Here is a 25,376-nt window from a genome sequence, read left to right on the forward strand (position 1 = left end):
AATGTTATTTTTTGGGTTGACCCCTCCCTCTCTCCTTCCCGAGGCCGCCTCCTGCTGTGTCTGTATTGTAACAAAATACTGAAAGGTTATCGAAGGTCTTAAATTTTATTGAATTTGCCGAGAAGTCTTCATTTTTCAAAATTACATCAGTTTTTTCTATTCAAGCTGTCTAACTGTCCTGTTTATCCTTCACGACCTGTTTTTTTTTTTGCAAAAATTACCCTTGAGTCCTGCTTTTTTGGCAAAATTTCCAGAAGATCATGATTTTTTTTTATTTTTATCAAATTGAAGTTTGAAATTTTCTATTCATTTTCTTTCAAAATTTTGACTTTTCAAAATTTTTTACAATTTTCTTTCAATTATTCTCGAATTGGACAAATTGAAAAAATTTACTGCTGAATAAATATGCTTTTTTGTCCAGCTTTTGTATCGGTATAGTGTAAAGATCAAATTACACGCATCCTGAAAGTTGAAAAAATTTCCATTCGTCAAAATTATAAAAAATGATAAAAATATTTATTTTCAAAATTTACGTAGAAATATTGAAAAATGTTGCTTATTATAAAAGTCGAAGATCATATTATTATAAACACACAATACAGTACAAAAAAATAATAGGTACCTATTATCTACAAAACAAAACATTATAAATTATTATAAAAAATCGTGTAAAAAATAAAATAAAGATCACAGAAACACGTTCATTTAAAAAAAATGAAAATTAGTAAACTAATGAAAGGAACATTTTGGACTACAAGTCCACTTTTTAAAAGAGAATTTTCATCCGGAGTTGTAAAAATCCATTTGATCTTATGAGACTAGAAAACAAAATTTAGAATGGCAATCGTATAAGTAATGAGTAATGACCTTGATGGGTTTGAACAGTTTGAACTGAAGTGAAATTTCAACTAATCGATTTCTTGGCCCTTTTTACACTTCTGGTGTTGAAAGCTTCAAATTTCCTATTTTTTTCGAGTTCGTGCATTTGGAAACTAGAATTCTTGCAGCAATACTGATCCCTCGCCTCTTTTTATTTTTAAAAAAGATCAAATCTATCCATGACCCCTAATGTATGAGATTCTCTTATGAAATATCTCAATTTTAATTCATCATCTTAATGTAAGAGATCAGTGGAAATTCGAAAAAAATCATCCTCAATTTTAATACTTGAAAATTTCCATCGACGAAGAATATGAAGGCGGTTTCTCCGATTCCATTACACATTGATCATACTGCGGAGGAGGTGTAGGTGGGTCGGTTCGTTCACTGGAAGCATTACGTTCGATATCATTTACCAAGTGTACGTCATCCCACGCGCTTTTGGTGAAAGTACCTCCAAAACTGAATACAATTATGGCCACGTGTAGTTTGAAAACTGCAACACAATGTAAACATACACGTAAGAATATTGCCTCAAAATTAGAAAAAAAAATTATAATGTCACAATATATAGTGTATCTTACCAAAATAGAAAAATAATAAAGCGATCACAAATAAATGTAAAGTATCAGGCGCAGTTGTAGCTACAGGATCTCTCAATTTCCAAAATCTGTCCAAGCCTTTTTCCAAGGTTAAATGTAGGGTAGTTGTGATGGTACACATTAGATCTAGAAATAGCGAAACGACGATTGCTCCGAATACCCAGAATTTTAATAAAATCATCACAGCAGATGTGTATTGTTTGAAAAACATCACGGTTCCGAATACACACAGCATCGTTTGACCCAGAATGAGGTATTTCTTGACTTCGAAGTCTTCTCCTAAATTGACAAAAAAGAAAAAAGGTGGCGTAAGTTCCTAGTACATATTTGTAAAATTTTCCTGGACAGGGAAATAAATTTTTGGAATAAATTAACTTACCCAGGAGTTCTTTATCAGCTTGATCATCGAAATTCCACGAAGCGAGCATCAATATGTTTATAACCTGCGCAAAAAGAAATTATGTAAGTATGAATTCATGAACGATTAAATTCGTGGAAATTATATAACATCCAAGTTAAAATTTTCCTTTTCGTTTTGTATGTAGTTTTTCCCAAAAGAGATCGAGGAGGTGACTAATAAACCACCGAAAATTTTTCCACGACATTTCCGTTGAAATGTGCAATTAATTTTCGATAAAACAACTGCCTACGAGTATGTTGATTCATACGTGAAAACCTTGACGTGATTTCATCTTGTTTATCTCTGGTTTTCGAGTAAATGTGTGAAAAATGATAAAGCACTGACACCTACTGAAATGATTAGTTTTGGGATTTTTTTCAGACTAAACAGAGTATAATTTCTTCGATAGGTTCTATAAAGGTGGAAAATGGAATTTTTTGAGTAGGGGGGCACAAAATGGAAAGCAGCTATCTCCAGTTTCAGTTTTAACAAAAAATTTGAAAAATTACGAGCTTTTTTTTGGTGATATTTCATTGATAATTTCGAAGTTTTTCTGCTATTTTTATGCATTTTTATCAATTTTTGGGTTGTTTTGAATCGCTTTCAAAACATTTTGAACAATTTTTGCTCCACAGCACTTGAAGAAAATAGGTACTTTGTCGCTGGAAAGAGAAATGATGGTACAAGAACTCATCATTCTGTTGATATTGTACTTATTATGTTTTAATCTGTTGGTTATCTACAGGTCTGAGGAGAGGGGATGGCATTGGGGAAGTTTGTCCAGGCATTGAGTTTTAAAATTAAGTGAATAAAAAATATTAAATTGAAAAAAAAATGTTCTCGAGTTTTCAGATTAGGTATTAATTTCTCTATTGGTTTATATGAGGGGTGGGGGAGTCATTTTCGTCTATTTTGGTAGAATGATTTTTTTAAATTGAAAATTTGTTTCAAACTGAGCTTTGAAAATACATATCTTAGTCGGAGCCATTCAACAAAATGCACTCAAATTTGGTATGTGTTTGAGGGGTTTGAGTGAGGATGACTTTTACCCAAAACTCGCTCATTTCCATATTTTTAGGAGAGAGTGGAAGGGGCTAAAAATACTCAAAAGTGTTCGTATGGGTATCAGTCGAAAGGGAGTCATAAATTTCATGAAAAATATCCATTAATCAGTTTCCTAGAGAAATCTGGAGGAGAGAAATAGTGTTTTTGGTGTTTTTTTCAACCTTGGAAAATTTTATGTCACACCTGCCAGCCTTTCAAGCAAACCTAATAAGGCTGAATGCGCATTTAAAATTTTAAATTTTAATATACACGTTATATTTTTTGAAAGTTTTCTATTTTTACCTCCCCTTTGGAGCCCATTTTGGAGTTTTTGATCAAATGGTCTACAGGAGTGAATTCTGCGCCCTTGAAATCCCAAATTCTCATATTTATGTTGTATTTTTTGAAAATTTTCAATTTTGGACCTCTCCTTTGGAGCATATTTTGAAGTTAGGGGTCAAATAGTTTTCAAAAATGAATTCTGCGCCCTTGATACTTCAAATTTTGATATCCATACTGCCTTTTTGAACATTCTAAATTTTGCACCTCCCCTTTAAGGCATATTTTGAAGTTTTTGGTCAAGTGGTCTTCAGAAGTCAATTCTGCGCCCTTCTCAAATCTGAAATCTCAAGTTCTGATTTCCACGTTGTATTTTTTGATAATTTTCAAATTGTGTACCTCCCTTTTAGAGCCCATTTTTGGAGTTTGGGGTCATACGGTTTCCAAAAATGAATCCTGCTTTCTTGAAATCCCTGATTTTGATATACATATTGTTGTTGTTTTTTTGAAAATGTTCAATTTTGCATTTCCTTTTTAGAGCCCATTTTTGGAGTTTGGGGTCATACGATTTCCAAAAATGAATTCTGCGTTTTTGAAATCCCAAATTTTGGTATCCATTTTTTTTTGAAAATGTTCAATTTTGTACCTCCCTTTTAGAGCCCATTTTTGGAGTTTGGGGTCATACGATTTCTAAAAATGAATTCTGCGATAATGAAATCCCAGATTTTGATATCCATATTGTTTTTTTGTTGTTTTTTTTTGAAAATGTTCAATTTTGTACCCCCCCTTTGGAGCCCATTTTAGAGTTTGAGGTCATTTGAAACCGCAAATTGTTTATCTACATAATTATATTGTTTTATTTAAAAATGTTAAATTTTGTACCTCCCTTTTGAACCCTATTCTGGAGTTGAGATTCAAAAATGGTTTTCAAAAAATGAATTCTGTGCCGAAATCACAGATTTTGCTTTCCAACATAAGACTCGCAGGAAATTTTTTGAACTGTACAAAGCTAGATCGAAAGAGCATGTAAAAATTCATCATCAGCCAAAATTTCAAGTGCTAAAATGCATTTTTCGATTTTTGGTGAATTTTTAAAAAATCAAATTTGGGTCAAAAATGAGGGAAAAAATCAAAATTTTACCAAATTGACCTAGAAAGCTGAAATTTGAAATATACCCTATTTTCGACCAGCCAAATCGATTGGAAACAGTTTCAAACCGTTTTGAGCAGTTTTGGAGCCTCCAGCAGATTTTTGGAGCTTAAAATTTCCATAAAATTTCATCAAATGACGTTGGAAATCCGAAATTCACGCTGCACTCCAACTTAAGCACGCTATTAATTCAACTGCTGGTGAGTTGAAGTTAATTTGGAGCCTCCAGCGACTTTTTAAAAATTCTTGGAGCCTCCAGTAAATTTTTGAAACTTCAAATTTTCACAAAATTCATCAAACACAGTTGGAAAACCGAAATTCATTCTTGGAACTAATTTAAATACACCATAAAGTATCACAGTTTCTGCATTTGCAATAAAAAATTTCAAATTTTCAAGTCAACTTCTCAAAAAAAAATTATTGATACTATCAAAGAAAGCTCATAAGATGTTCACGAGTGGATAAATTAAAAACAGAATCAAGCAAATAGGTAGGTACTTACAATAGTAAAATAAAGTGCCATCGCACTAGCAGAATCAATCGAATATCCATAACAGCCTGGACCCGGTTGCATTTTTATTTTTCAAGCACAATATTAAGTACAGATAACAACGAAACTAGAATAAAATTCAAGTAGATCTATTCAAACTTGCTAACAATTAAAAGAAATTCAAAGTATTGAAAAATCAAAATGATTCGACGAGTGCAGTATCTCGACTCGAACTAACGTATATTTACGACTCGTTGGCCCGTATAAATAAAAACATTCCGCGTAGGTTTTCCCGCGAAATTCCATGACTAATGTACGTAGTACTACAGTACGAGTAGGTACACCCTATCTACATACGTCATAAACGAGCGAATGGGAATTTCGTGATAAAATTTTTAGCTTCAGTATCAAACGCGAGCTACCGCGAAGGAGCCTAATATGATGTTAGCCTCGTCTCGTTCATCTCATATAAGCTCACGTGATCGACTGGGTAGGGGAATTTTTTCGTAAATACACAAACAAGTTATTCGATACTCGATAATATGCTCAATTAATTATTAACCCAATTGAAGGTGTTGTTCTGTAAATTTAAATCGACTAATGAGCTGTAAGTGTGTGAACGAATATTTCAATTGAAAATATTTACTTATTCGTTATCAATTTATGCTGTTCGATAATGACGAGCATGCACTTGCTTGTATTTGTAATTGGACAAAAACATTGTTTAGCGAACGTTTTAATTAATTTGTTTATTTATATTTAGGTACCTATACTGTATTGAGTGGGCAAATGAATGAAATTTCCTAAATTATGGAAAGTAGGTACTGACTACCGAAAAAATGAATTTTTGGCAATTTTCCAAATTTTTTCATGTTGGTATGCATCTATTACTTAGATGGCTGTATTTACCTATTTGTTTTTTGTTGACGTCTAGAGTTACAAAATATACAGTAACTAAATGACGGTACGTAGTTAATTGCTACCCATGGCTTTGATCGTTTACTAGTCAAGGTCTTTTCTTTGGAATTATTAAGTATTACCTGTAAGTACTTATTGAAATTTTACGTTCGATACCTAGTATAGGTAATTAAAGTATGGGAATTTTGTACCAGAATCTGTGATTCTGCCAAATCCAAATGTGTCATTGGAAGGGAGGGGGTGATACTTGAATCACACGCAAGTGCAGTGAAATGATTTCTGAGGTAACCATTTTAGGAAAATTGAAATTTCACCTGTGATTAGTGGTATCTGTTTATGCAAATATACTACCATTTTAGGGTTATTCGACGATATTCTTGGGTTTTCCAGATCTGTGTCTACTCGTAAGTAGATATTTTGAAAAATATTCGCGGTATTTTTCTAGGAAAATTTCTGTAGATTTTTATCGATTTGATTTCAAGTGAGAGTTTTGTGTGAGGTAGTTCATCTGAATTGGATCGAAGAAAAAATTGAATTTTGACGAATATTGGTGTAAAGTAATTTATTTCGAGTGAAAAACTACCCAGAGGAAAAATTTTGAGCGAAGCCAAAGAGATCCTCAAAGCCTTACGAAGGGGCTGCTTTTGATTCTAATAATAGATTGACTCTAAAATTAAAATAGGGTGCCTTAGAGACTCATATGAGAGCTTGGGCCCAAATTTTAAAAAATTTGTTATAGAAAATGTTGATTTTCGAGAGCACAGGTTCCGATTGTGGAAATTGTTTGACATCCCCTCCCCTCTCTCCCCTCCCAAAAAATGGAATTAATATGTACCTCTAAAGGAGAGCTTGGGGTCTAGAAGTCCGAAAAATATCAAGTATATAGGTATCGAAATGCTGATTTGAGGTTTTCAGAAGCACTGGTTTTGATTCTGAAATCTCAGAATTTGATTCTAAAACTAGAATTAATTGCATTTTTGCTGAGTTTTGGGCCCTCGCTTTCTCTCTGTAAAACCGCGAAAATATAGATTTTTGGATTCGAACAGATTTAGAATCAGAATCCAGTGCCTTCGAAAATAGCTATAATTAAATTCCCATGGTGTATTTTCAAAATGTTGGGCCCCAAGCCAACACCACCTATAGTAAAAGGCCTGGGCGCAGAAAAAGTTCTCGAAGGTGGCAACGTCGCAAGGAGGCTGAGACTTACATGGTGTACTATGGAAAAAGCACCGTTTTCTTGTTTTTCGCGAATTTTTCAAAATTTTGAATGGGCACATGGGTGTTTAAGGCATGAAAAATGATCTATTTTTTACGCTCTACAACGTCATCTTTCATTTGAAGCTCTAGCACTCATCAATCAAAAGATATAAAAGCTCAAAGCTCAAAAATCACAAATACCGAACTTTTGAATGAATGTTTCTCAAAATTTTGATCGAGCACATAGGTGTTTGAAACATGAAAAATAATCTACGTTTCACGCTCTACAATTTGGTTTTTTCCCGAAAGCTCTAGCATCAATAGATCAAAAGTTGTGTAAGTTCAAAGTTGAGCTTTTTTCTAACTTTTGATCTATTGATGCTAGAGCTTTCGGGAAAAAACCAAATTGTAGAGCGTGAAACGTAGATTATTTTTCATGTTTCAAACACCCATGTGCTCGATCAAAATTTTGAGAAACATTCATTCAAAAGTTCGGTATTTGTGATTTTTGAGCTTTGAGCTTTTATATCTTTTGATTTATGAGTGCTAGAGCTTCAAATGAAAGATGACGTTGTAGAGCGTAAAAAATAGATCATTTTTCATGCCTTAAACACCCATGTGCCCATTCAAAATTTTGAAAAATTCGCGAAAAACAAGAAAATGGTGCTTTTTCCATAAGACACCATGTAAGTCTCAGCCTCCTTGCGACGTTGCCCTTTTTGTGCGCCCAGGCCTTTTACTATAGGTGGTGTTGCCCAAGCTTTCCCTTTAGAATTCTGAATTTTGGAATTTGAGTCAAATGGATCTCAGAATCAGAATCAGCACCTTCCAAAAGAAATAGTTTTTGAAAAAAGAACTTGTTTTTTTTTCATTTTTGGATATAATGTCGTTTATGCTATACCTCAGTTTAGCCCTCCCCCAAGAATTTGAAAAAATGCAATTGACTTTGATTTTGGGATCAAATATATGTGTATTTCAGGATTTCAGGGTCAAAATCAGCGTCCCTAGAAACTTACATTTTCGATACCCACAAGCCATAATGCATTTTTTGAACTTTTGGCTCTCAAGCTCTCTTCTAAAATAAAAGTGTCGGCATTTCTTACAATTTTGACAATTTTGGCAAAAAAAACCTGATTTTTTTGGTAATTACTGAGGTAAAAAATTAATTTATTTGTAGTTTTGACGTAAAAAGGAGGCGTTTCTAGAAATTATGATTTAAAAAAAAAGAAGTTTTCCTGTAATTTTTGTAAAAAATCAAGATTTTTTGAAATTTTGATGAGAAGAACCAGTCGTTTTGATAATTTTTACGACAATCAGATTTTTCTTGGTAATTTTTATTTAAAAAAACTACCTGGAATTTTTTGCAATTTTTGGTTTTTGGCAAACAAAAAGTATCTATGACTTTTGGGAAAATTACATATGACCAAAAAATAGGTGTTTTAGAGATTTTGGCAAAAAAGTTGGACTTTGTTGCAATTTTTTCAAAAAAATGGGTATTTTTACAGTTTTTACAATTTTGGCAAAAAAGCAAGTTTATTTTTTTTAGCAATTTTGACAAAAAGCAGAATTATTTTTTGCAACAAAAAAAGACGTTCCACACATTTTGATAAAAGAAAGATTTTTCTTGGCAATTCTGATTTTAAGAAAAGGATTTTTTTCAATTTTGGCATTTTCGAAAAAAACAAGAAGTTAAACTTTTAGACAAATTACGACTATAAAAGAAGGGTTTTTCTGAAATTTTGACCAAAAAAACTGAACGTTTGCCCATTTATTTGGAATAATGGAGTTCGGGAAAAGTGGATTTGGGAGAGAACCTCTCTTGGAGCTGTATTTCGATATTAGAGACAATTATCAATTTGGTATCTGCAGAATTAGAATCGGCAGTTTCAAAACATTGTCGATACCCGTTGAATTTTTCCAAATTTTTGGTTGCATCTTGAGCCTCTGGGGTCAATTTTGATGTCAAACTTATCTGGGGGGAAAGGCTGGATAAAATAGGATACCTAGTACCTACCAAACTTCAGCATTCTTACCCATCTATGTCAAAAAATACACTTTTTTGTTCATTTCTAAAAATGAAATTCAAAACACGTTGGCAGTTTGAATATGTCCTGAAAATAAAATTCCGAGAGTTGAAGCTGCTCAATCATCATTTCGATATCAGAGGTATCTACTCATTTTTTCGGAAAAATTTAGACTCGTAAGTCTAGTTTCTCTCTCATTTGTGTCAAAGTAAGTCTTGAAACACGTTAATGGTTAAAATGTGACCATAATTTTGAGAATTCGAAGATTTTTTAGAAAAAATTTGGACTCATGCAAAAATACTTGTATGACCCTGAAAGAAGATTCGCAGAATTGTAGAGAGTATTTTTTTGAAAAAAAAAAATAAAAAAAAATAGATCCGGAAATGCACTTTTTTTACTCCTGTCGAAAGTGGTCCTGCGCTCCCTGTCTCCCCTGCCTTCAAAAAATCAGTCAGAGTTGTAGCTCGATTTTTTGAAATGTTGAGCCCAAAACAGGGTCTGCACTCGAGTTCAGCTCCAGGTCCAGGTCCAGAAATCAATTCAGCACTCCAGTTCAGGACTTGATTAGACTTGATAAAAACAAGACCAGTGCTCCCATCAAAAATTTTAAATTTTCTTGAACAAGTTGGCTGCCCAGAAAATTTTATTAATTATCAAAGTATCCCTAATTAGTAATAGTAATTTACCTGTGTCAAAACTCAAGAATTGTAATTTCAATTTCAAATGTGATCAGGAATCTGTTTTTATTTTGGTCATGATAACTGGTTATTTTGTTAATTTGTTTTTTCATAAATTCTATGCAATTTATGGACTGTCTTGGAAAATTCAAATCCCCTCAGGACCGTAAGACCTTCAATTTTTTGTTTGGATGGTTGAAGTTTTGTGAGAGTCGCTCCATGAACTTTCGTGATCCGGTAAAAATGTCAAAAAATGACCAAAATCAGTAAGCAGCTGAGTGACCGGGGCATCAAAAACGAGAGATGTCGTAAAAATTCAAAATTCTGCGTTATTCAATTTTTTCACCTCATCACAAATTATAGCCTTTCCAATTGTTATTTTTAAAAAAATTTTCAGTTAGTTAATTTTTTCACCACTAGGATTGTTAAAAATGTAAACAAAATGCAAAATGTTATCTTCGATACTGATAACAAAATTTTCAAAATTTTTCGTAACTCTATCAGCCCTTGAACCTACTTCTTCGACTTCTAACCATAAAAGCATCCGTTTCAATTTGTGTGACAGTTTTTAAAATCAAAATATACTTTTTGCGATTGATTTCTCCAATGTACCAACCACATTTTCAAACAGTTTCTCGTTCCTGCTCAATTCGTTGCTAAAAAATGAACCTTATTCTGATCTCGTTCGACGAAGTTATTTCCGTTTTCAAAAATGTCAGGTAATTCGAACTATAACAATAATTTCTGCTCACTTCAGTATAACTTTCGGAAAGCTCTCGACGATAATTTTATTCCACGAACTACCCCGAATTAAATTCGAGACGATGTGTTTCGTGTTTTTCAAGTCGATGATAAGAACAATGATAAGATGTTTTTTATTCAGTTTTCACCGTTACGACTCATTGAAGACTATTTACTTTTACTCTAATTATAAAGCACCATAAACAAGATTAGCGCGTCTCTTTCGTCACTACAATGTACGTTTTATTTGCTTTTGCTTTCAGATAACAAAACCATCAGCTCCGACGAAGATAAATCCAATAGTTGGGCGACTCCTAAACGAAAAAATGGTACTAGATATTGCCTCAGAATGCATTACTAAATCGAGGTAATTAATTCAAATTTCTCATACGAATTTCAGAACAACCTACACCAAAGAATGATACCGATAGTCGTGATAAATCTGAATCCGAAGACAAACCCGACCATAGAGAGCCCCCAGAATGCACCATTTGTTTCCTACCAATATCACAAAATAATGACCAGATAGTACTGGAGGAATGTGGCCATGTTTTTCATTCAGGGGTAATCTTAATACGAGTAGTTCATTTTTAAATCTTCGATTCAACTTTCGTTGAGGATGTTCCTTCTGACACGACTCTTTACGAATTACAGTGCATTCGTTTATGGATGAAGCAAAAACGAACGTGCCCATTTTGCGCCGGATTTTCTCTTCTACCCGAAGAATTCCCTCGTCTAATGTAATATTTTCACCTTTGATTACTTCGTTGTTAATTTCTCGACAGTTCTAAGTTTTTTTTTGAAAAAAAAAATATAATAAAACTCGTGTATATTTACAGAATACGATTTATTGATCATAGCATAACGATATAATATTTACAAAATAAAATACAGAATACACAAAATAATAATATGTATGATAAACCATAAAATTACAATACAACAAAAACTGCAGCAAAGAAAAGAAGAAAAAAAATTGATTAAACGAAAAATATCATCCAGAATACCAAAAACATGGCTAAAAATAAGAACATTTTTGATACTAGCGGTCTTCTATCTAAATTATCGGTTTGATTATCGCCTACAAAAAATATTTAAAAATATTCAGTACACGATAACGATGAAAGAGAGAGAAAAAAAATAAAAAGTATATAATAATTTTCCATTTTAGTAACGTAAAAAAAAAATTAACGAGATAGAAAATGGAACGGAGGGAAACGTGTTAAAAAATGGCACCTTTTAGGCAATTTTTTTTGTACTCATTGGACCTTTTCGAGTAAGAAAAAGAAAACAGAATTAAAACTGCGAAAACAAAAATAATTTCGAATTTGATGATAGAATAGTATACGGTGGATCCACCAAAACGCGTGTAAATTACCTTACCAAGGTATTCGATTTAAAAGCCCCACCTCGTATACTATTTTACATTTTTTTTTCTTTTTAAACACAAAAAAGTAGCGAATAAAAGCTAAATACGACGATAATGAGAGAAAATGGGAACGAAGAGAATGCGCTGTTTGTGTATGTGAGATTTTTTGACCGAATATGTCTGTCTTAAGCGTACACGAGCCAAGTTACCAAGAACAAGGCGACGAACACCATCATTCTTGTTAAAAACGCCTCATCTTCCTCGTTGATATCACCAGCTGCTAAAAGCAAAACTTGGTGTAATGCGAATTTTATAGGTATTTTAAGTAAGGGGGTCCTCGCGAGCCACCTACTTTGCCATGTTAATCAAAGAGGGGGGAGTAAGCGAAGAAAAAAAACACAGAGGAAAGAGTTACTAGAAATGGAAAACTATCTTTAGTATTATATTTACCTTGCGGATTGTGCGAATTTGTTGTATTGAAAGCGGAGATGAACAGATTGAATGGGAATGCTCCGATACCGAAAGATAAATGAAACGAACCGTCCACGAAACCGAATCCTGGGAACCCCTGTGAAAATATTGAACGTTGAAATGAGTAAAAAATACTCAAAATTCAGCGAATAGGGTTTGTAATTTAGTTTCGAGATACTTACGGTGTTAGTTTCAGCTTCTGCTCTTTGACCTGGTGGTCGGGGTGGGACTTTGTTTCTGCGCAGGAGAAAATATTACATTAGACGAGTTCGGGTTGAATAATATTATGTATTATTTGAAATAGAAATATACCTGGGATCTTCCTGATTTGTACTACCTCGACCGTACAAAGGTATCACTTTATCTTTACTGATACCGGATTTACAAACAGGACATAGTTTCTTATTCGGTCTGGTTTCTAGCCATTGATGTAAACAAGGCCAGCTGTTACAACAGAAATGTGAAATTATTACAAATCCATAAACATCGGTTTGGTAATTAGCTGGTAAAACGAATACGTACCAGAATAAATGCCCACACATACTGATAACAGCATCTTTAGCAGTATCTAAGCAAATATTACACTCGAACATCTGATCATCGCGATCTTTTCCGTCGTCGTTGGATTTGTTAAAATTGTCGCTCGAACTCGAAGCAGGCTTCTTACTCGTACTGCTCATGGTGAATTTGTGACGATTCTAAACAAAAATAATACCGTTTAAGATTAGTTAAAAACTCTTATTTCGAAGTATATTAATGGAAGGTAAAATAAAAATCGATAAATTACCTAATTAAATTCGACTAGCAATAATATCGACTCACCGCACCCATACATCTGCAAATTTAAGCACATTAATTAGAACGATACGTCGACCCGTTAAATACGCCTGAAAATACGATTAATAATTCATGGGCAGTCGAAACTGTGACGATTTTTATCATCGATAAAAATTTTTCCATTATTATTGACGTAAATAATCGGACCAATGAGCGATTCCCAAAATAACCATATCCGAATTTCAACCAATCAGCGATCAGATAATCAACTGATAACGAGATGTTGGGTTTTCACACACGTATGCTTTTACTTTGGGAGTTTTTCCTTCGAATGAGGAAATTCGTCGGATTTCAAACGATTTCCACGATGATTTTAGCGAAATGATGATGCTGAAGGGTGAAATATTCGCAGAAAATAGATCACAATGGTTTTAAAGTGAAAGGATTTCGGAATCGTCTACGCAATTAAAACCAGGGCAACGTCAGAGTTTTCAAGGAAAATGACTTCGATGATGTTAATCGTACTTGCAGTTGGATATTTTAATTGGGAAAGCTTACCTGTAGAGTTCAGCGTTCGAGAAACACATGAAATATCTAGATTTATATCACTTTTAACAATTATTTCGCGAATTTCACATTATTTTAATTCAATTATTCCTATTTTCAATTGCACCACCTTTCAGATTGTTTTTTTTTCACAGCCCAATTAAAAAATGAAAAGTACTTCGATTTTAGTTCTCCAGCGATCGTTGAAAGCGCTGCAATCGATTCCATAATTTTTTTCGTTTTCTCATTGGCTGCACTGATTCCATACGCGAATGTGATTGGCTGAAGTCACAGCACGTTATCATTATCTTTTGTTGATTTTTTTCTCACGTGCGAAATGAAATTTTTATCGTTTTTTCGGCAAAATTGTGAATTTTGAGGAGTATTTAATTAAATTTCGGGTCTTTAACTAATTAATTTACATCGTAATTGTATTACAGTTGAATGGAAGTTGTTCGACTCCGAGATGACTGAAATAATCGATTCGTTAAGTTCGTTTTGTACGCATTTCAAAGATGTTGATCCTGCCGACGATTCGACTTCGATCGAGGTGGAAAAATTTGACGAAAATAAGCTGTTGTGGCCTTCGTTGAGACAGCTCGTGTTGAAAACACCCAAGTATGTCAATCCTGTAATACCAAATGAAGTTCCAAAGACCGAGAACCCTATCTTAGCTCTGGATGAATTCCAAATTCAAACGTCTCTGAAAAATAACATTCGCAAGGCTGGAGCTGCTCTAATTCCAGAAGGTAGCACGACTCCTTTACAGCTGGAAATGCTATCGATAATAAACCAGTATAAGGATTTGTATTATACCGAGAGGAATTTTGATAATGGCGAACAGATTCGATTAGTTTACTGTCTGCATGTTTTGGATCATGTGCTGAAAACTCGTTCGATAATTATGGCGAATAATGCCTCAATTACGAGTAAATTCGATGTACCTGATGAAATGCGAGATCAAGGAGTGGTACGACCTAGTGTACTGATTCTGGCACCGTTTAAGGATTCTGCTTTCAAGTATGCCTTCTTCGATTGTATTCAATTGAAAATATTCAGAGGTTATTTTATTTGTATTTTTTTAACGTAGGATTATCAATATGATGTCGACGATGATGTTTCCAAATCAAAAAGGGAACGTGATAAATAGAAAAAGATTTCAAGACGAGTTCACCGGTGAAGAAATAACTGTATCTCAGAAGTCTTCTCGACCCGACGATTTCTCCAAAACTTTCGCTGGAAATATCGACGATAATTTCAAAATCGGTATCTCTATCACGAAGAAAAGTCTCAAAGTATGGTTTTTTATTGCTTGCCCCAGTGTTTTGGGTAATTCTACGACACTTACGATGTGTTTTTTTATTTTCACAGCTGTATACAGATTTTTACCACTGTGATATTATAATAGCTTCACCTTTGGGTTTACGTATGGTGATTGGTTCAGAAGGAGAATCTGAATACGATTACGATTTCCTGTCTTCCATCGAAGTATTGATATTAGATCAAGCTGATGTGTTTTTAATGCAGGTAAACCAAGTAATGTGATGAATAATCTTCTCCTTTGGGATGTTTTTAAAATGAATAATAATTTCAGAATTGGGATCACGTACTGCATATTATGGACCATGTGAATTTACAACCTCGAAAATCTCACGATACTGATTTCTCCAGAGTTCGATACTGGGCTGCAAACGGCTGGTCGAAGTATTATCGCCAGAATTTAATATTTTGTTCTCATCCTTCGCTTCAAATATCCGCATTGGTTAGCAGAAAATGTCACAATTACGCTGGATGTGCTCGAACCGCCAATCCTGTCGCTCGAGGCACGATTAGTCAAGTTGTTGTGTCGATTCCACACGTAAGCTTTATTAATTAAAAATTGAAAAATAATTATGAAAAATGAAAGATCCTAATTCTAAATATGTCCCTCAGATATTCCACCGGTTGACCGATACATCTGCTGTGAAAACTGCTGACGAAAGATTCGAAGTATTTACGCAGAAGTTACTTCCCCAGTGTCAGGATAATCTGAAGAAGGGAGTTTTGATCTACGTACCTTCGTATTTCGATTTCATTAGGTTAAGAAATTACTTCATCAGCGAAGCTATAAGTTTTGCGGATATTTGCGAGTATACCAAGGTAGCTATTGACATGTCCAAGTCTCAACTCTCATTCAACAATTCCAATTGACTGTGATCTACATACATTTAATTGATGTTTCTGTGCACAGGATAAAAAAGTAGCTGAAGCCAGAGATATGTTCTTTCATTCGGAAGTTAATTATTTGCTGTATAGTGAGCGATTCCATTTCTTTATGAGAAGAAGAGTTCGAGGGATCAGACATTTGATATTTTACCAGTTACCAACGTTTCCGCATTTTTACAGCGAGTTGTGCAATTTAATGAACGTACGAATTTTGAATCTATTTAGTGTAATTTGATCGCGTGTTGGAGAAGATTGCTCTCGATGGTTCTAACGATCATTTGATCTTCTGTTTCTAGGACGCCAATAAGAGGATCAAAACCGAAGAAGATATTTGTTCTTCGATAACTGGAATTTACAGCAAGTTCGACGCTCCTCAACTCGCATCGATAGTCAGTTCTGATCGAGCAGCTCAAATGTTAGCTTCGAAAAAAGACGTTCATATGATAATGGTTGAAAGTACCTAAGTGCGAATTTTTATTTTTTATTAAATAGGAATTTTTTTTACAATTTGTCTTAATTTAATCAACGCTTGTAGGAACGTGCATCACTGTCATGACGTTTCGGTTTCAGTTTCAGGTTTCTTGATTTTATATTCGCCGCATTTCGATAGTATTTCGCGATTTTCGAGGTAGAATGGTTTTGGAAAGTCTTTAGCAAGTTCGCTGAGCTGTGAATGAAATACGAGTTCGATTATATCAGGTGAATAGTTGTAGAAAATCAAAATCCGGAAGGAAACGATTGGATCTGATGTGGTCTGAGAAGATTTAATCCGATCAAATAGAGCGAGGCAAGCTTCGGATCTGATCAGATCCAATCATTTTCCATTTCCAGCTGGCATTAGGTGAAATGACTGAAGTCTACCTTGAGTAAATCGCCTTTATCGGAATCAAAGGCACTGAGATCACCGCAGCACATGAAAGGTATAATGTATCGATTCGTGCCTTTCAAACTATCCCATTCGAATTTCGTATTATGTAAAATAGGATTCAACAAATTAGGTTCATAATTCTCCGGCAGAGCGAAATCTCTACACACGACGAATGATTCTGTAAACGAAAGAAATAAATCATTACAGACTTCCAGTCGTAATCAGTGGTAAAAAGATGCCTACAAAAGTTACCCATGCTTGAATTCCTCGAGCTTCTCGGTTTAGTAATCACAACATCTTTGAAAAATAATAAAAGTTGAGATTTCAACAGAGCGTTGTCAGCTCCTCGGAATATTTTACCAATAAATGCGCCTCCTGGTTTTAATAAAAATGTAGTTATATTCACAGCAGCCAGGAGAAGTTGCCCTTGGACGAATTCGTCCAAATCGTGGATTCCGGTCACTGAAAAAAATTAATTTAGATGAGAAAATTCGAGTATAATGTAAAGACTTAGGAAGAACTAGAAGATATTTTGTACCATCAGGAGCTCCATCGAAAACAACTAATTCGATTAGTTCGTTTTCAAAATGTGAAAGTATTTTTTTAACCGTTGATAATTCAGTTATATCTCCTTGGATTTGAATAACTCCAGGAATAGGTGCCATCGGTTGGAGATCGACTGCTACGATTTTTGCATCGTTTGTGTTTGTTCTGTTGACAGAAAAATCAAGTTAGATGAGCAAGAATTTGGCTGGTGAAATCAGAAATGATACTTGAATTGGTTTCAATTTTCACCTTAATTTAGTTGATAAAACCTGACTCCAACTTCCAGGAGCTGCACATAGATCTACTACTTTGGTGACTCCTGTTGACAAAATTTACACGTGAGAACGATCAGTTTTCTACTATAAATATTTCTAAAGGTTACCTATTTTATGAATAATTAATGCGAGTAGTTTAATAATTAATTAGAGGTCTTAGTGATGGAAAAAAGTGAAGAAAATTTACGCCACCTTCTAAAATATTGAATTCTTCGTTGATGTGTAGAAGTTTGAAGGCACTTCGGGCTCGCCATCCTTCTTCTTTGGCTTGTCTGTAGTAAGTATCACGTTTATCCTTCGATGCTTTACCCATTTTACATGGATTTTGTGAATTTTAGCTCGATTTTAGATCATTTTTCACAATTTTGTGAAAACACTACTCAAAAATTATCAAAAATCAATCAGCAATCACGTTTTATCAATTTTTTTTGATATATTACGAAATGGCAGCACTGATGTAACAAAAAGTAACAAAAATTTGGATTCATTTTTTGGACATTTTTATTTTGAGTTTTTTTTTTTGAATTATTGCCACGAATAAAATAATTTGATGATTTTTCGATTTAAATTTTTCACACTTTTGATATAAAATAACGTTTAAAAGCTCAAATTGAATTTACTCGTTGAAAAAAATTTCAATGAGAAATTTTGAAAATTGATTCCACTATTTTTAGTTCACCGAAACGGCTACACTGATTCTGGAAATCTCTGATGATAAACATATGATAAAATGATGAGAATTTCGTGAAAATAATGAAGGTGTAGTGACTAGTGAAATATTTATGACGATTATCTGTATCAATGGTATAATTATTACTTCATTACTCGTCCTTTAATTAATTAGCGAATCTAAATGAGTACGTAACCAGTTATCTGTTTGATACAACCGATATATTTTCTAGTCTTGGTCGATATTCGTGCAATAAAATATGGAAGTAAATAAGGATGAAGCATTACGTTGTATTGACATAGCAGAACAATATATCGGCGACGGTAATCCTGAAAAAGCTTTGAAGTTCTTGGTAAAAGCTGAAAAACTATATTCCACATCGAAAGCTCAGAGTAAGTAACCATTTCGTATCGTTTTAAGACAAAGCCTCATCGTTACGTTTCGTTCCAATTTCGTCGTACGAATTAATTGAACGTATCCTGTTATCGTAGAATTAATGGAAAACATACGCAGTAATCGAAGTACCGATCAGAATAATATGTCAGAACCGAGGAGAAGAACGAGTAAGCGATTAAATCTCTTTTTGGAACGGTCTGTTCTTTGTTTCTATTCTAAAATTATCGCTTTTGTATAGCTTCTTCATCGAAGGAGAATACCAGACGAAGAGAAACCCCTGAAAGTTCAACGAACACGGAGTATTCGGTCGAGCAATTGAAACAAGTTCAAAGGTTACTATTTTCTTTGTATTTTCGAAGTTTACCCTAGACTTTGTTCTAATGATCTAAATCTGTTCGTAGGATAAAGAAATGCAAAGATTATTACGAAATTTTAAACGTTACCAAAGAAGCTACGGATACAGAGATTAAAAAATCTTATAAGAAATTAGCCCTGCAATTGCACCCGGATAAGAATAAAGCTCCCGGAGCTTCCGAAGCGTTTAAAGGTAATTTTCATCGGATTATTACGTCATTCGAAGGATTATTCCTAATACTGGTTTTTGTTCGTAGCTATCGGTAACGCTGTAGCCATCTTGACTGATGTAGAGAAACGAAAACAGTACGATTTATATGGAAATAACGATGAAAAAATGAGTTTCCAAAGGCATCACCATAATCACCATTACCAAGAGTACACTCGAGGTTTCGAAGGTAAGATTTTTTTCTCAAGGTCGATTAATTACCGAATACTCGAGTCTCGAAGACGTGTATTGATTTTAATCTTACGATTTAGCTGATATGACGGCCGAGGAGTTATTCAACATGTTCTTCGGTACTGGGTTCTCGACCCATCAGTCTAACGTATTTATGAGAAGGAACGGACGCTGGCATAGGAACAACGATGAAGATACGTCACCTCAGGTAAAAGGAGTTTTATTCCTCGTTTAATTCGATTCGAATATTTTGATCGTCTTATGTGTGTGTTCTTCTTTGTTACAGTCCCAGCATAACGGAGCAGCTGTATTTATTCAATTGTTACCTATACTGCTTCTGATAGTCCTGTCAATGCTGAGTAGCTTATTCATATCGGACCCGGTTTTTAGTTTATCGCCTAGTTCGTAAGTATTACTGGAAATACCTATAAAGTTGATGAATTTTATACCTTATTTCGACGTTAAATTTTACCATATCTTTTTTTTCGTAGAAAATACCCTATAACGAGGCATACGACTCGTCTGAACGTACCTTACTACGTGAAGGAGAACTTCCGTCCAGATCCTCATGGAGGAATGACTCGACTCGAAGCTAATATAGAGGAAGAATACGTAAACAATTTGAGACATAATTGCTACAAAGAGAGAAATCATAGTAAGTTGCATCAGCTCTGTTTGCTTATTTTCTACCTCTATAAGTTGGGTTGTTTGATTTTGCTCAAGGTTTTTTTGCAAAGGCTGCTTTCGAAGATCTTCTTAAGGGAGGGAAAGAGGACTTGTAATTTCTTCTAATTGACAATTTTTTTGCGAAATAGATGAATTTTGAGGGATCATATCTCAAGACTGATTGAACTTGAAGTAAAATTTTTTTCAGGGATTTGAGGAAAATTGATTTAAAGATTCAAAATCGATAATCGCTATCAGAAAAGCTCGACGGTTATCTTTTACTTTGAAAGCTCAAATTTTCGTGATGAACATTTTAAAAAAGAAGGTTATTATTTAAAAATTTGAAATTAATACAAAAAAATTACAGTGTATGCACCTTTTTGCCCTCTTTTCGACAAATAAATTTTCAAAACTGTCCATAATTTTGATCGATAGCCGGAAAAAAAACCTCAAACAGGAAGTTACTCATTGAACGTTACTAATTCGAAGACGCTGACGCTGAGTTCGAATATTTACGTATTTTTTAGATTCTACCCCTCTGAACCCCCCCCCCCTTTCCCACCTCACTTATCACTTATAGTGCTTCTAAAATACTCTAATTTTGGGCTAAATGTTACAAAAAAATCTGAAATCATGTGATACATCGAATAGTACGTTTTCGAATGTGCTGAATACGAATATGACCTTATTTTTTTGATCCGACTCCTATGAAGTACCTCCGATCACATTTATTGAAGTTGAAAATCAAAATCTGAAAATATCAATCGAGTGGTGTGATTTTTTTTTTAGAAATACGGATTTTAATGACTTCAATTTGACTTTTAAAAAATTATGAAATGATTTTTAAACCTTGAAAAAAAAACATTAAAATTAATAAAAATCACTATAAATTCAAAAAAAAAATCAAAATTGGTCCAAATGTGAAGTATTAAACGTCGGGAAAATTTCATAAAACATTCTTGAAGCAGCTTAAAAATTAAAATTTAGCTAAACTTGTGCGATAAAGTATTTAAAACATCTTAAAAATGATACAAAAATATTTTTAAAATAATAAATATAAAAATTAATGAAAGTTCAAGTTGCCAAAAAGTAACGAAATCAACATTGAAAAAATTGCATAAAAACATTATAAAATTATGCAAAATGACATGATTTAATTTTTAAAAATCATATAAAATTGAAAAAATTTTATCCAAATACACGTTTTTAAAACAGCTTAAAATTCTACATAATTTGAATGAAAAAAAGGTTCAGAAATTCAGTAAAATAATGCAAATACACACTTGAAAAATTAAAATTAATGGAAATTTGGAAAAAATTAATGAAACTAAGAGAAAAAATTGCTTGAAAGCTTACTTTTAGAATTGTGAAATTGTGTTAAAACATTGAAAAAATCATTAAACTTGATAAAAATTATTGACAAAATTGGGTCAATTTTGGGCAAATTGCACAAAACATTGTTAAAACAGTTTGAAATTTGGCAAAAAGTTTTGAAAGCATGTTTCAGTGATATAAAAATCCATAAAATAATTAAAAACTCAATGAAAGTTACTGAAAAGATTGAATTTTAGTCAAAATTTAAAAAAAAAATGTGTGAAAAAATTTAAAGAATATGTTAAAGAGATACAAACCAGCAAAAAAGTACATTTTAAAGAAAAAATTACCATTATTAGATTATTACCAAGTTTTCCAAAAATTTAACATTTAACACTTTTTCTTGCAATTTTCGCCCGAGTATCTAAATTATAATTTCTTTTTTTTGCTTTTACTTTGTCTTGAGAGTAAATTTTAATATTTTTCATTTCATTTTTTTTGTTGATTTGAAGTGATTTTTATAAATTTTTCCATTTAAAAGCTCAAAATTGAGGCAACATTTTTTTCAAAAACTTCATTTTTCATAAAGTTTTTTAATCGAGCCTCATTTTAATATATTTCAGTAAATTGGAATTTTCATTTTAGAAAAAATTGCAATTTTCAATTATGTAGTTGAAAAATATCTTTCATTCGATTTTTTTGAAATTGAAAAAAAAATCCAAAAATGCGAAAGGGTTACTTTGTGCATTTTTTTGTCTCAAATTGAGTCCAAATTTTGGTTAGAGTGATTTGTTCCTCTGAAAATGGCTCATTTTGAGACTCAAAAATCAAAATTGACCCTAAAAATAATTTCTGAAAAAAAAATTCCCAATATGTACGTTTTTTGACTAATTTGGAGACCTTGAGAACGAAAATGGAGTCCGAATTGAACCTTTCTTCAATATTTTCGAGAAAATTGGAATTTTTATTTAAAGAATCGTCATTCTCAAATTTAGTCTAAGAACTTTTTTCACTGTTTTTTTTTTTCGAAATCAAAAAAATCCAAAAAATGCAAAGTGATTCGTGCATTTTTTTGAAGAACAAAACTTTTGATCGCGAATTGATTCCAAATTTCAGGTGGTGGGGGAAGGTGTTCTCAGCTCGACAAATTTATTTTCGAAGTTAATTTTCCCCATAATTATTGGTTCCCCTGAAAATTGCTCATTTAGGGTTTCAAAATTTAATCAAAAAATATTTCATTTCTGAATAACATTGGGGGTCCCTGATTTCAAAAGAACGTCCAAATTTAGCCTCGAAAATGATCATAGGACTTCGTGAAAAAAATTTCAGCGAAATCGAACTACCTGACTTGATTTATTTTAATTCGAGTCTACGTAAAATGCGTACTTAATACCTAATACGTATGCATCTTATCTTTATTTACTCTTCACTAATTACGTATATGTTCTGTTTATCCATTTACAGAAGACGCGATGATTTGGCGAGCTCAAACAATGGGTGACAATGATTTAATAGCCAAGGCTAAAAACGTTCGTACTCCGTCTTGCGAAGAATTCATCAAAATCGCAAAAGTATACTAAAAAAAACGTGTCAGTAGGAATCGATTTACATAATTATGTCGAGTATTTTCCCAGCAGCTCTGTCTGCTTTTCGGTTTCATTTTCCATCTAGCTTTTTTGTTTTTCTATTCTATTTTAAAATTCGCTACCTCTTTGATCGAGTGCATCGAGCGACCAAAGATACTTTTTCTTAATTGCTTCGACACGGTATCGTTTTTTTTTTTTTTTTTACATAAAGAAGCACGATTTTAACGTAGATTTTTTTTCATCATTCCTTACTATTCGAACACGTACAATACACGTAAATTTATAATGTTTCGTTCGATGAACATTAAAATTTTAGCTCCAATTACCATTATAATATTGGTAAAAAGATAAAGAAGGATGAATTGTATTTTTTTTTAAGGTTTGGTTGTTGTTTTGTTATTTTATTAAGCTTGTAATTGAATACTTATTAGTTATTATGTATTTTTATTTATACCTAGTCCGTATATATCTTCTCTGTTTCTCACACTTGTTTTTTTTCTTTTTGTATCTGTGTACATTGCTTAGGTATAGTAAATTAAATCGCATGTCCCGTTATCAATGTAGAATAATTATTACCGATTATATTTACGTGTTAAATGGTTTATATACTTATTAGCGTTAGTTTCGTTGTTGTAGGTACGAGTATTTATTTATTCGTTGAAAAAAATCCATATTTTGACGGCGAACGTTTAGTCAAATGGTGATATTTCGTAAATATTTCTTTGTCTCTGTGCTCGTTACCTTAGCAACATACCAGTTGTTGGAGCGAGACAGAAATTCACAAATTGTACTATACTGAAAAATTGTTTAATTATGCATATTTTGGCTTATTCTTTTTAGTTTGACCTTTACGATGTAAATTATTGAAATAACAAGTTACAAATGTCGAGTGGACGGAGAGATTTTACTCGTGATGTCTCGATAAATAATAACAAATTCGGCTTCAATTCAAGATAAAAGGATTAAAATGGACGATTTTTCGGTGAATTTTTAATACCACAAAGTTTCTCTTATGAAAAAATAATTCGCAGACTTCTCTATAAGTTTTGTTTTGATCAAAAAATCAATATTTGGAACTCTACGACAAAAATCGACTGATTAAATAAGGCAATTAATCCGTAAATATTCATTCTACACGAAAAATAATTACACCATTAGATTCCTCGTATCAGAAAACCTCTATTTTGACCCCTCGTACAGCCTAATTGACCTTTTAAAAAAAAGGAGTCTTGAAAAATGTATAAAATCTGAAAAAAATTCATTCAAAAATAGCGTTTACTCAGCGAATATTTATTCTAGGTTAAAAATAGCCTCACCATTGAATTCCTCGTATCAAGAAACCCCCATTTTGACCCCTCGTACGCCCCAATAGCTTTTCATCGAGGCAAAAAGCTCAATTTTTTAAAATATTACTGTGGCGCTATCTGTATTGTAAAAATTAAACCAACTGCTTAAAAAGAGAACAAAATTTTGAAAAAATACTGCAGCGCTTCAGGCGGCAGAAAATGGAACTTCTTTTGTTATCCTCATTTACATACGGAAAAAGAGTAGAACTTACCTTTTTCTAGGATTTCAAAAGAATTTCTCGTTTTCACCGCTTGAAGCGCTGCATCTTAAATTTTGAACTTTTGAACTCATTTTGTGGGCTTTATGGAGCTTTTTACGACGTACGAACAGTCGTTTGGGGGGGGTTTTCGAACACGGAGAATCCATTTCTGGCGTTGGTTTTGCCCAAAAGTTCAAAGTTTCTGAGAAAACGGAGCTTTTTACAAAAAAGTTGAGCTTTCAGGTGTAAAAGTGCAACTTCAAATAAAATAAATGAGCTTGACGTGATCAGCGACCCTTAATTAGTAATAATCGACCCTTCGTACACCCTATTAGCTTTTAATTAAGCTAAAAAGCTCAATTTTCAAAAGTTCATGATTGCCCCTTAAATTTTAGGATAATATGCAACCCAATCGACACGTTGGATGTACCCATTTGGACGATTTTTGATGCAAAATCGAACCTTTTTCATTAGGAGAATATAGGATATTAGGTGGTTCTATACTCCTAATATTTGAACTTTTGAATTCATTTTGTGAGCTTTAGAGAGCTTTTTAAATTGTACAAACATTCGTCTAAGGGGGTTTTCAACACGGAGAATCCATTTCCGGTGTCAGTTCTGCCAAAAAGCTCAAAGTTTCTGAGATATTGAAGCTTTTTACAAAAAATTTGAGCTTTCAGCGACAAAAGTACAACGTAGCATAAAATAAATGAGCTTGACGTGATCAGCGATGCCTAATTAGTAATAATCGACCCTTCGTACGGCCTATCTTCATTTAATTAAGGCAAAAAGCTCAATTATTGAAAGTTCATATTTGCCCCTTAAAATTTAGGATATGCAACCCAATCGACACGACGAATGAATCCATTTGGCTGATTTTTGATGCAAAATCGTACCTATTTCACTAGGAGAATATAAGATATTTGGAGGTTCTATACTCCTAATATTTAAACTTTTGAATTTATTTTGTGAGCTTTAGAGAGCTT

The 25,376-nt window shown here is 33.1% G+C and overlaps 5 protein-coding genes across 9 annotated transcripts; 2 read left to right on the forward strand and 3 right to left on the reverse strand.

Annotated features, from left to right (window-relative positions):
- Positions 1-494: 494 nt before the first annotated feature.
- Positions 495-5,256, reverse strand: LOC135837412 (uncharacterized). Its single transcript, XM_065352673.1, has 4 exons — positions 4,857-5,256; positions 1,861-1,924; positions 1,464-1,760; positions 495-1,375 (listed from the first exon to the last, which is right to left on the reverse strand). The coding sequence occupies exons 1-4, from the start codon at positions 4,926-4,928 to the stop codon at positions 1,161-1,163; spliced, it is 648 nt and encodes a 215-aa protein (XP_065208745.1). The 5' UTR covers positions 4,929-5,256; the 3' UTR covers positions 495-1,160.
- A 4,846-nt stretch (positions 5,257-10,102) lies between these two features.
- LOC135837426 (U3 small nucleolar RNA-associated protein 25 homolog) lies at positions 10,103-17,855 on the forward strand. Of its 3 annotated transcripts, XR_010557188.1 has the most exons (10): positions 12,903-13,004; positions 14,005-14,584; positions 14,655-14,859; positions 14,936-15,091; positions 15,159-15,422; positions 15,497-15,703; positions 15,795-15,971; positions 16,066-16,233; positions 17,359-17,521; positions 17,610-17,855. XR_010557188.1 is itself a non-coding variant. In XM_065352691.1 (9 exons), the coding sequence occupies exons 3-9, from the start codon at positions 14,031-14,033 to the stop codon at positions 16,231-16,233; spliced, it is 1,731 nt and encodes a 576-aa protein (XP_065208763.1). In that variant the 5' UTR covers positions 10,103-10,379; positions 10,665-10,768; positions 14,005-14,030; the 3' UTR covers positions 16,234-16,276. The 3 variants fall into 3 exon arrangements, 2 of the variants coding, with proteins under 2 accessions (XP_065208763.1, XP_065208762.1); XM_065352691.1 differs by lacking the exons at positions 12,903-13,004; positions 17,359-17,521; positions 17,610-17,855 and adding exons at positions 10,103-10,379; positions 10,665-10,768 and having other exon boundaries at positions 16,066-16,276; XM_065352690.1 differs by lacking the exons at positions 17,359-17,521; positions 17,610-17,855 and having other exon boundaries at positions 16,066-16,276.
- LOC135837442 (E3 ubiquitin-protein ligase RNF185-like) lies at positions 11,232-12,921 on the reverse strand. Of its 3 annotated transcripts, none has more exons than XM_065352711.1 (5): positions 12,764-12,921; positions 12,554-12,685; positions 12,424-12,478; positions 12,221-12,338; positions 11,232-11,482 (listed from the first exon to the last, which is right to left on the reverse strand). In XM_065352711.1, the coding sequence occupies exons 1-5, from the start codon at positions 12,919-12,921 to the stop codon at positions 11,382-11,384; spliced, it is 564 nt and encodes a 187-aa protein (XP_065208783.1). In that variant the 3' UTR covers positions 11,232-11,381. The 3 variants fall into 3 exon arrangements, with proteins under 3 accessions (XP_065208783.1, XP_065208785.1, XP_065208784.1); XM_065352713.1 differs by lacking the exon at positions 11,232-11,482 and adding an exon at positions 11,763-12,047; XM_065352712.1 differs by lacking the exon at positions 11,232-11,482 and adding an exon at positions 11,763-12,050.
- Positions 16,214-17,784, reverse strand: LOC135837438 (tRNA (cytidine(32)/guanosine(34)-2'-O)-methyltransferase-like). Its single transcript, XM_065352704.1, has 6 exons — positions 17,651-17,784; positions 17,433-17,502; positions 17,176-17,348; positions 16,890-17,099; positions 16,631-16,815; positions 16,214-16,436 (listed from the first exon to the last, which is right to left on the reverse strand). Exons 1-6 carry the CDS (start codon positions 17,769-17,771, stop codon positions 16,320-16,322), a joined length of 876 nt encoding a protein of 291 aa, XP_065208776.1. The 5' UTR covers positions 17,772-17,784; the 3' UTR covers positions 16,214-16,319.
- Positions 17,856-18,162: 307 nt separating the features above from the next.
- LOC135837436 (dnaJ homolog subfamily B member 12) lies at positions 18,163-23,450 on the forward strand. Its single transcript, XM_065352702.1, has 10 exons — positions 18,163-18,262; positions 18,361-18,520; positions 18,620-18,691; positions 18,763-18,856; positions 18,926-19,071; positions 19,136-19,276; positions 19,359-19,486; positions 19,565-19,683; positions 19,770-19,933; positions 22,723-23,450. Exons 2-10 carry the CDS (start codon positions 18,388-18,390, stop codon positions 22,836-22,838), a joined length of 1,113 nt encoding a protein of 370 aa, XP_065208774.1. The 5' UTR covers positions 18,163-18,262; positions 18,361-18,387; the 3' UTR covers positions 22,839-23,450.
- The last annotated feature ends 1,926 nt before the right edge of the window (positions 23,451-25,376 follow it).

The sequence above is a fragment of the Planococcus citri genome, chromosome 2 (genome assembly GCF_950023065.1).
Source record: "Planococcus citri chromosome 2, ihPlaCitr1.1, whole genome shotgun sequence".
Classification (NCBI taxonomy): Eukaryota; Metazoa; Arthropoda; class Insecta; order Hemiptera; family Pseudococcidae; genus Planococcus; species Planococcus citri.

Excerpts from the sequence above, each read along its gene's own strand:
- LOC135837412 (XM_065352673.1), bottom strand. The coding sequence starts at position 4,928 with ATGCAACCGGGTCCAGGCTGTTATGGATATTCGATTGATTCTGCTAGT. Across the intron at positions 1,925-4,856 it reads TGGCACTTTATTTTACTATT|GTTATAAACATATTGATGCT; the intron begins GTAAGTACCTAC and ends CTTTTTGCGCAG. Across the intron at positions 1,376-1,463 it reads TTTATTATTTTTCTATTTTG|TTTTCAAACTACACGTGGCC; the intron begins GTAAGATACACT and ends ATTGTGTTGCAG.
- LOC135837442 (XM_065352711.1), bottom strand. The coding sequence starts at position 12,921 with ATGAGCAGTACGAGTAAGAAGCCTGCTTCGAGTTCGAGCGACAATTTT. Across the intron at positions 12,686-12,763 it reads ATGTGTGGGCATTTATTCTG|CTGGCCTTGTTTACATCAAT; the intron begins GTACGTATTCGT and ends CTGTTGTAACAG. Across the intron at positions 11,483-12,220 it reads AAATTCGCACAATCCGCAAG|GCGATAATCAAACCGATAAT; the intron begins GTAAATATAATA and ends TATTTTTTGTAG.
- LOC135837426 (XM_065352690.1), top strand. Across the intron at positions 15,423-15,496 it reads TTGTTGTGTCGATTCCACAC|ATATTCCACCGGTTGACCGA; the intron begins GTAAGCTTTATT and ends TATGTCCCTCAG. Across the intron at positions 15,704-15,794 it reads ATATTTGCGAGTATACCAAG|GATAAAAAAGTAGCTGAAGC; the intron begins GTAGCTATTGAC and ends TTCTGTGCACAG.
- LOC135837438 (XM_065352704.1), bottom strand. The coding sequence starts at position 17,771 with ATGGGTAAAGCATCGAAGGATAAACGTGATACTTACTACAGACAAGCC. Across the intron at positions 17,349-17,432 it reads GTTTTATCAACTAAATTAAG|AACAAACACAAACGATGCAA; the intron begins GTGAAAATTGAA and ends TTCTGTCAACAG. Across the intron at positions 16,437-16,630 it reads ATAAAGGCGATTTACTCAAG|CTCAGCGAACTTGCTAAAGA; the intron begins GTAGACTTCAGT and ends TTTCATTCACAG.
- LOC135837436 (XM_065352702.1), top strand. The coding sequence starts at position 18,388 with ATGGAAGTAAATAAGGATGAAGCATTACGTTGTATTGACATAGCAGAA. Across the intron at positions 18,692-18,762 it reads AGAACCGAGGAGAAGAACGA|CTTCTTCATCGAAGGAGAAT; the intron begins GTAAGCGATTAA and ends GCTTTTGTATAG. Across the intron at positions 19,277-19,358 it reads GTACACTCGAGGTTTCGAAG|CTGATATGACGGCCGAGGAG; the intron begins GTAAGATTTTTT and ends CTTACGATTTAG.